Source organism: Myripristis murdjan, chromosome 20, assembly GCF_902150065.1.
Source record: "Myripristis murdjan chromosome 20, fMyrMur1.1, whole genome shotgun sequence".
Classification (NCBI taxonomy): domain Eukaryota; kingdom Metazoa; phylum Chordata; class Actinopteri; order Holocentriformes; family Holocentridae; genus Myripristis; species Myripristis murdjan.
In genome coordinates, this window is record NC_043999.1 from 14190503 (window position 1) to 14197995 (window position 7493).

Sequence of the window (7493 nt, forward strand, 5' to 3'; positions counted from 1 at the left end):
TTAATGGCCCTATGAAAATCGACAGTTTGGAGTAATAAATGAGGTGGGTTGAGGCTGTCTGCGGGTATGCAGTCAAATATCCGGTTACATGGACATTAAGAGGTGGGAAATGCTGTCCAAAAGCCTTTTCACAAAGACTAAAGCGGTGAACACAGGACAGTAGTCTTATGGCATTTCAGCACTATGAAATAACATCATCTTCCTAGATTAGCTTGTCGCCTAGTGGTGTTTAAGGGCGCCACACTTAATTGCATTGTGGTGTAGGCTGACATTTCTTCCCGAGTGAAGATTTTCACGTGCAAAATAGAAAACGTGACGTGTTAAATGGAATAAGGCACACTGCACATTATGTATAAGCTGTCATATTTAATTTCTATTTTGTGCATGTCTGTTTATGTTTGTAAATTATCCCAGATTATATTTTTATTTGCACAGCGTAGCAAAAATTACTGCTTCCATTTTGCACAGCTACAAAAGTAGCAGACAATAATAAGATCTTGATTAATGAGTTTCATAAGACACAAGGGTCTTTGCCTATCATCCCTCAGAATAGCGAGAAGAGTGATGGATGGAAGGAGAAGGGCCTGATGGGTATGGAGTGTGGTGTGTGTGTGTGTGTGTGTGTGTGTGTGTGTGTGTGTGTGTGTGTGTGTGTGCGTGCGTGCGTGCGTGCGCGTGCGGAGCAGATAAACCATCCATTCATTTTACTAATTCATTAATGTTGATTTCCTAAATCCTTTAAATGAGTATTGAGCGATGACAACATCAAGCCCTTACATCAAAGACAGCCAGAAGATGCGAGAGTTCAGCTGAATTCAATAATAATTCAATAAACAGTGAAATTTGCCGCTAGTTGGAGTTCTAAACAGAAGATACACAAGATTTCAGCTATAGATTATCAGTGGAGTCTACGAGGTATTTGCTAAAGTCCTGCATTTCATAGAAACAACGATCAAGAACGATCCTGTGTCCTATCAGTTTTGTCGTGCCGGATAATAAATTAGACATATTGGCATATGACCCCCGCTCAGGTTAATGTGTTGGAGGTGACTTCCTTAAGACGAAGTTGCTACTTGGTACAGAAGCAGCTCAGATGGCATGTTATAAATATGGTATATTGGCGCTAGGTGTGATAAAGTTGAGATATCATATCAGGCCTCGACAGCCCGACAGTCTGGCTTCCACTGATAACCAAAATCTTCAAAGTTGAATGAAATCCACAAGGCTGCCATAAACCATGTTCATCATGCCTCCGCCTTGCCCTTAGCTCGCCGGGCCTGAACAGGTTTTTCCCTTTTGTGGGTGTTGTCTGCCCTCACGTGGCAGCAATTAGTAAGTGCTGTAACTCAAACTGGGCTTGATGGCTGGTTTCAGTGATTCAATCAGAAATGTTTGGGGGAAAATTAGACTTTCATTTTCATACTAGTGTGACAGATTAGAAAATGATTTGACTATAGAAATCAACATTAGAGGCGCCCCAGTATTTCACCTGCTGGAGCTTGAAACAGGTATCAAGGCTACATGTCATCCCCATCTCTCCCTGCCTTTCCTGTCTCTCTTCTCTGTTCTGTTACTATCAAATAAGGCAGAAATGCCATAAGTAAGTAAGTAAGTAAGTAAACAAACAAACAAACAAATAAATAAATAAACTGAAATGGACACAGACAAAATAAAAGTCTAATATATTTTGAAGAATTGCAGACACCAGAAGTGTTTGATTAATTTTTAAATGCTCACACTTTTTAAAGTGCTGAGATAAATCAGCATGCAACGATCACAAATCCTGGGTAGTCCAAGCTGAAATATTTGAAACTGTATTCACACACCATTTTGTTTTTGTGTTCACACAATGTTAATTACATCTGATACTGGCCAATATACACAGAAAGAATGGTAACCTGTAGGTCATGTGCAATACTGTGCAGCTTTTAAGCTCTCATACATAAATCCAAATTTGTAACTGGGGGGTTGGTTCTTAGCTGTAACATTCTGTGTGATGCCCTAAATGTCTATCACAATCAAACATGAAGTGGAAAAAACACAAAAAAGGATGCACAGTCACTTTCCTTACAACAAGAAGTCGAACCTCCCTTTCTGCTGTGCCTTCCAGGGTCTCTTCATTACCAAAGTGCTGACGGACTCTGGCTGTAATGGCTGTGGCACCATCCAGGCCCATCTTGTCTCATTAGCCCGGCCTGATTGGCCATGAAGGTGTTCCCACTCTGTCTCAGGATAAAGTGAGTGTCTCTGCCACTCGTTAGATCATAACTCCTAAAGCATTCAGCCCCTGATGGCCTCCTGTGGACAACGATGACATGAGCACAGTGTCTGTGAATATATGCTAATTGAAACAGGCTGGGGATAAGGAGCTAACATTGACCTTGGATGTCTTAAGCAAGTTTTAGTCTTGGGTATTAGTGGTTTTGTGTGATGCAGCTGCAAAACACATCTTCAGCATGAGCATAAAGCCCTAACAGTGCACAAATAAAAGGAATTCAGCTACGAAACACAAGTTTCTTTTCTGTCCTGAAAGTGCAAGTAGACAAAATAGTACTGAATTGTTGGATCAAAGATAATTCGTTTTTCTAGCCAGTTGAATCCACTAACGATTTTCATTCCAGTGTCCTGTCCCTATAAGGAAGTTGTTGTTGTTGTTGTTTGAGTCAGTTCTTCATGTGTCAAAAAATATATTAGCAGCTGATTGAGCATTTGTGTCAGAACACTACTACTTGCCTTACAGATCTAACAGATATCAGGTATTATGGGAACATTTCTAAAAGAAATTAGTAGGGATAAGAACTGAACTGGATACTACTTTTCACCATGGTTATTATTGTTTTCATTAGACCTAAGATTCACCTAACACTTACAGAACATACAGCATATACAATAAGTCTCTATTCTGTAATTAATCTTCATCCAAACAACAAAAAGGAACCAATACTGAAATGCTAATGCATATTCTAAATTCTAATCATGTTTCTTATTCAACGGTTATATGATTACTTTAGTGAAAGTTTGGTAAGATGCTTTTCCAATAATTTTAAATCACAAGTCAACTCAAGATTAGAAATTGTCAACCTGATAGTTTGAAACTGACAAACTCGACCATATACGCTGAGTTAGTGATTTTTGCCGATTAATCTCCTCCTGTCTGTGGGTAATTATTCTTTCTCCGCGTCCGCTAAAATATATTGAGGCATGCATGAAAGCAATATATCATCAACATACCAATATAATAGCTTGCCAGTCTTTTTATGCTGTGACGGTGATATATGGCCGGAGGAAGAGTAGACCTGGTTTTCTACAGGTGAAACTGCGAAGCCACCAGGCAGTTCAGCACCAGGGACAGCTCCCAGTCCCCACAACACCCAGCGGCGACCTGGCCTGACCTCACCTGCCAGTGAAAACCCCGCGGTGAGTGACGGGACTTTGCTGTCCTCACCTGCCACTAAGAATTTAGTTAACTTTCAGCTTAGTGATAGTGTACGCAGGCTGATTATTAACGTGGCCTGTTCACGCTTACTCTCCCCACTCTAAAGGTGTGCTACACGCCTTGATCCACTAGATGACAGTACAAGCACAAGGTAATTCTGACACAAGCCTAAAACACTCAAAGCCCTCTCACGGGAAGTCTCGAGAATTTTTCCCCTTGGGAATATGTTCACTTGAAATATGTAGTTGCCAATTGAAATAGTGAGGTAACAGAAAAATAAAGAGAAGAATCATAGTGAGAAAGAGAAAGAGATGACAGAATGCATCAGTAGATAGGGCCTCCACCTCTTATGCAAGAAAATAAGTAATTTTCTGGTTACAGTTTTCAAAAACAACAAAGGATAACAACTCCAATACAGTGTCTGTAGCAACGCCTATTGATTAATAAATATCAAGCATTAAGCATCACTTGGTATATTTTATGAATTGAGAGTTTGTTATGAAATAAAAGGGAATATCTGATGGCATAATAATAAACAAAAACATATAAACCTACTAGGCATACAAAAGTCAAACGACTTGATTTGTGCTGATGGAAAGTGCGCACAATAATTCCGTTTTTAACAGTTTTAAATAAGGGGTTGTTTTATCAATGTAGCGAGGGACAACAGCACTTTGAAATGCAAAAAGAAGTTTTCTGCACACGAGTGAATGCCACATGTCAAGTAAAACACTGAAGCGGCTAATTTTCTGGTCCGAGGGCTCTGAAAACACATCATTAGGGTTCCAATGCGTTCGCTTGAATAATAGACCAAAGTGCCATTTATAAAGAGCCACGATACCAGAGAGAGAGAGAGAGAGAGAGAGAGAGAGCGCACGCGGTATTGTTTGTCACCGTTTAAATCCCATTAATTAAAACGTTAACCTGATTGGGTAAAGACTGAGAGGGGGAGAGGGTGTCTCTGTCCCAATAGGCGAATCCTCTTTAATAACCCGCCTCGAGATAATGATGTAAAAAGACTCTGGCGCCTTGTGCGTAACGAGGATCGTCGTGGAGATCCGGTGAAGGTGAATCAGAGAGAGAGAGAGAGATAGGCGAGGCGGCAGCACTTATTACTTGAGAGAGTCTCTTCCTCGTCTCCACACCTCAGTTGTCAAGTCAAGCGAGCCTCCAAGACCAACTTAACCGCTGACAGAGAAACAAACTTGCACAGGACTGACAGAGGAAGACACTTACAAAGACGACTTTCCAGAAGCGACCATAGCCTGCAATAACGCGGAGTCCACAAGGCTATGGACAGGAGGATGAACTTGAACGGCGGCGCAGGGGACATTTTTCACAAAACTCTCAGCGCCGTGTCCAATAAAAAAATGGACCCTTTCAGATCTGCCGGCATTGAGCTGCCAGCTCGAGATCGCCAGTCACCAATCAGCTGTTTTGACCAGGCCGATTCAGACCCTATTCAGCCGGGAGGACTGGCAGGGGGCAGAGGGGGGCCACTGGGGCTGCCGACCGGATCTTTGTGCGTTAAGTACGGGGAGAGTGGCAACAGGACCTCAGCGGCGGAGAGCAGCGGCGGAGAGCAGAGCCCCGATGATGACAGTGACGGCAGGTGTGACATGGTCCTGCTGAGCGAGGCGAGGACGGTGGGCGCAGGGAAAAGCGATGGAGGTAAGAAAAGCAAAGAGCAGAAAACACTGAGGCTAAACATCAATGCCCGAGAAAGACGACGGATGCACGATCTGAACGACGCGCTGGACGAGCTGAGAGCGGTCATCCCCTACGCGCACAGCCCGTCCGTGCGGAAACTCTCCAAAATTGCTACTTTGCTGCTCGCCAAAAACTACATCCTCATGCAGGCTCAGGCGCTGGAGGAGATGAGGAGGCTGGTGGCCTATCTCAACCAGGGCCAAGCCATCTCTGCTGCCTCAATACCGGCCACCACTGCGCTCACAGCTCCCGGCTTAGGTGCGTATGAGCAGCCGCCTGCGTACCCCTTCCCCACCGGAGTGCCAGCGACCTCCTGCCCCGATAAATGTGCCCTTTTCAACAATGTCACCTCCAGCCTGTGTAAACAGTGTACTGACAAGCCTTAACTGCACCTGGCAAAGACTCAGAGAAGCACATGCGAAAAACATACACCACTTTTGAAAACACTTTTTGGAGAGGAAGACCTGTGAGGCTACTGTTGTTGAAGTCAGTAGGCTAGAGACAAAGAAGTAATGACGATGAATACTTTTATAATATTTACAAAAATACATTCAAAACGCGCTTTTTTCTGTTCAGACAATACTTGATTGTGTACATAAAGCATCCTTTAAGTGCTGGTATGAATGACAGTGAAAACCAAACAGAAGTATATGAGTGGCTGCAAGTGTTGCGGGAGTGAGTTGTTGATCACTTACTCAGTTATGGACCCTTTTGGAGATTTGGGTGACCTGACAACTTGCGACTTTTTCACTTGAATAGATGGACACGTTCACGGAGCATTAGCTTGTCCAACCTCACTTTCTGCTGCTTCCTCACTTTTTGTTGTGTGTGTTTTTTTCTTTGTTTCACCTCAGAGACGTTTGTTGTTTGCTTACTGGTTCAGGCCTATTTTATGAACTTTTCTATTGAGCACACAAGTGGAATGTCATGGACAAAGACAAGTGAAATAGACAACAAACTGAGTGGTCTCAATTGGTCAGATATTTATGTGCTAATCTAAACACTTGTTAATAGCTGGGCACGCCTCTTACATTTTTTTTGGCACTGTGATATAATAAAATTTCAGCAAAATCTCGAAAGCCCGAATCAAGGTTTACCAGGTCTTTCGATGTGTCATTTTTAATTTATTAATTTGGATATTTATATTGGATTGTTTGTTAGTATGGTACGTGGTATTCTTTTTCACAATTGCTGTATAATTTGCGTTTCTTTTCTCACACTCACAAGAAGGCCGAGGTCTTGAGATCAATCGCGTTGTCAGGTCAAGTTGTGGATTATTGTAGATACTTTAGTTATATATGAGCAAAGAGGGCCATTTGTATGTGTTTCAGTGTTGAAAAGCTTTATTAAAATATTTTGAACAACAGAATCTATTCGTCTCATGTGGAAATAGTACAAGTGGTATCAGAATAAATTACCTTGAACTTTTATTTTGTATTTAATGAAACGACTTATTCAAAATTTCCAACTGGGCTGGACATTTCACCATGGGTTACTTACTGAAACTGAGATTGATAAGAAAACAATTTATAAGGGCTTGTGTGTTTCTAAAATTATTTTTTCATTGTTCCTGCAGTTTTATGAAGAGCTTAATACTTTCTCTCAACCTCGGAATCTCACCAGGTGTCAGATACACTGAGAAAGACTGATTTAATATTTTTTCTGCTCCATCAAAACCGGTAACTTTTCTTCACTTTGAGTGTTTTATGTCATGCAAAGCCTTGGGAGCGAAGGCCAGACGTGGTGGGCAAATCTTGCCCCAGGGCAGCAAGATGATGTTAGTGTTACACGAAAAATGCTCTGGCGACCTTAATTGTGATTATTAAAACAATTTCCATGACGGTGTGTAATAATATGTTAATTCGAAAACAACTGTGTATGAAAACTGTCGACTGTAATACCTAGGTTCGCATAATGAAACACATCGTTAAGGCAATTAGACCTCCAGAATGTGATTAAGGAACGTAATTACGACACTGTTCATTGCCGTAATTTGCTGTCTTTAATCACAACGCAGTAATCAGCTGCACTCCCGTCGATCTGCCTTTTGTCCTCAGACTGCTGTCCACACCAAAATATTTGGAGAGGCCCAAAGAGCAAAAGCATAAAATGGTGGATGAGAGATGATCATAAGAAAAAACTTTCTAAAATACAATCTTAAAACTAACTTCACACACAGTTCGCTTCCCAAAATTTACAGAGGAGGTGAGATGTTTTCCATGTGGCACCTGCAGCACGCAGGCCCAATACTGGGAATGCTGGACTCCCAGTGACTAACACAGGTCATTAGAAGTGGGTGACCGGGCCAAATCTATTTACACCACAGGTCACCACAGATTTTTTATTT

At 41.9% G+C, this 7493-nt stretch overlaps 1 protein-coding gene across 1 annotated transcript; it reads left to right on the forward strand.

Annotated features, from left to right (window-relative positions):
* Positions 1-4403: 4403 nt before the first annotated feature.
* Positions 4404-6574, forward strand: bhlhe22 (basic helix-loop-helix family, member e22). The gene has a single exon (XM_030079864.1). It carries the CDS (start codon positions 4729-4731, stop codon positions 5530-5532), a length of 804 nt encoding a protein of 267 aa, XP_029935724.1. The 5' UTR covers positions 4404-4728; the 3' UTR covers positions 5533-6574.
* The last annotated feature ends 919 nt before the right edge of the window (positions 6575-7493 follow it).

Bases quoted from the DNA above. Each gene is read 5' to 3' on its own strand.
- bhlhe22 (XM_030079864.1), top strand. From the start codon at position 4,729: ATGGACAGGAGGATGAACTTGAACGGCGGCGCAGGGGACATTTTTCAC.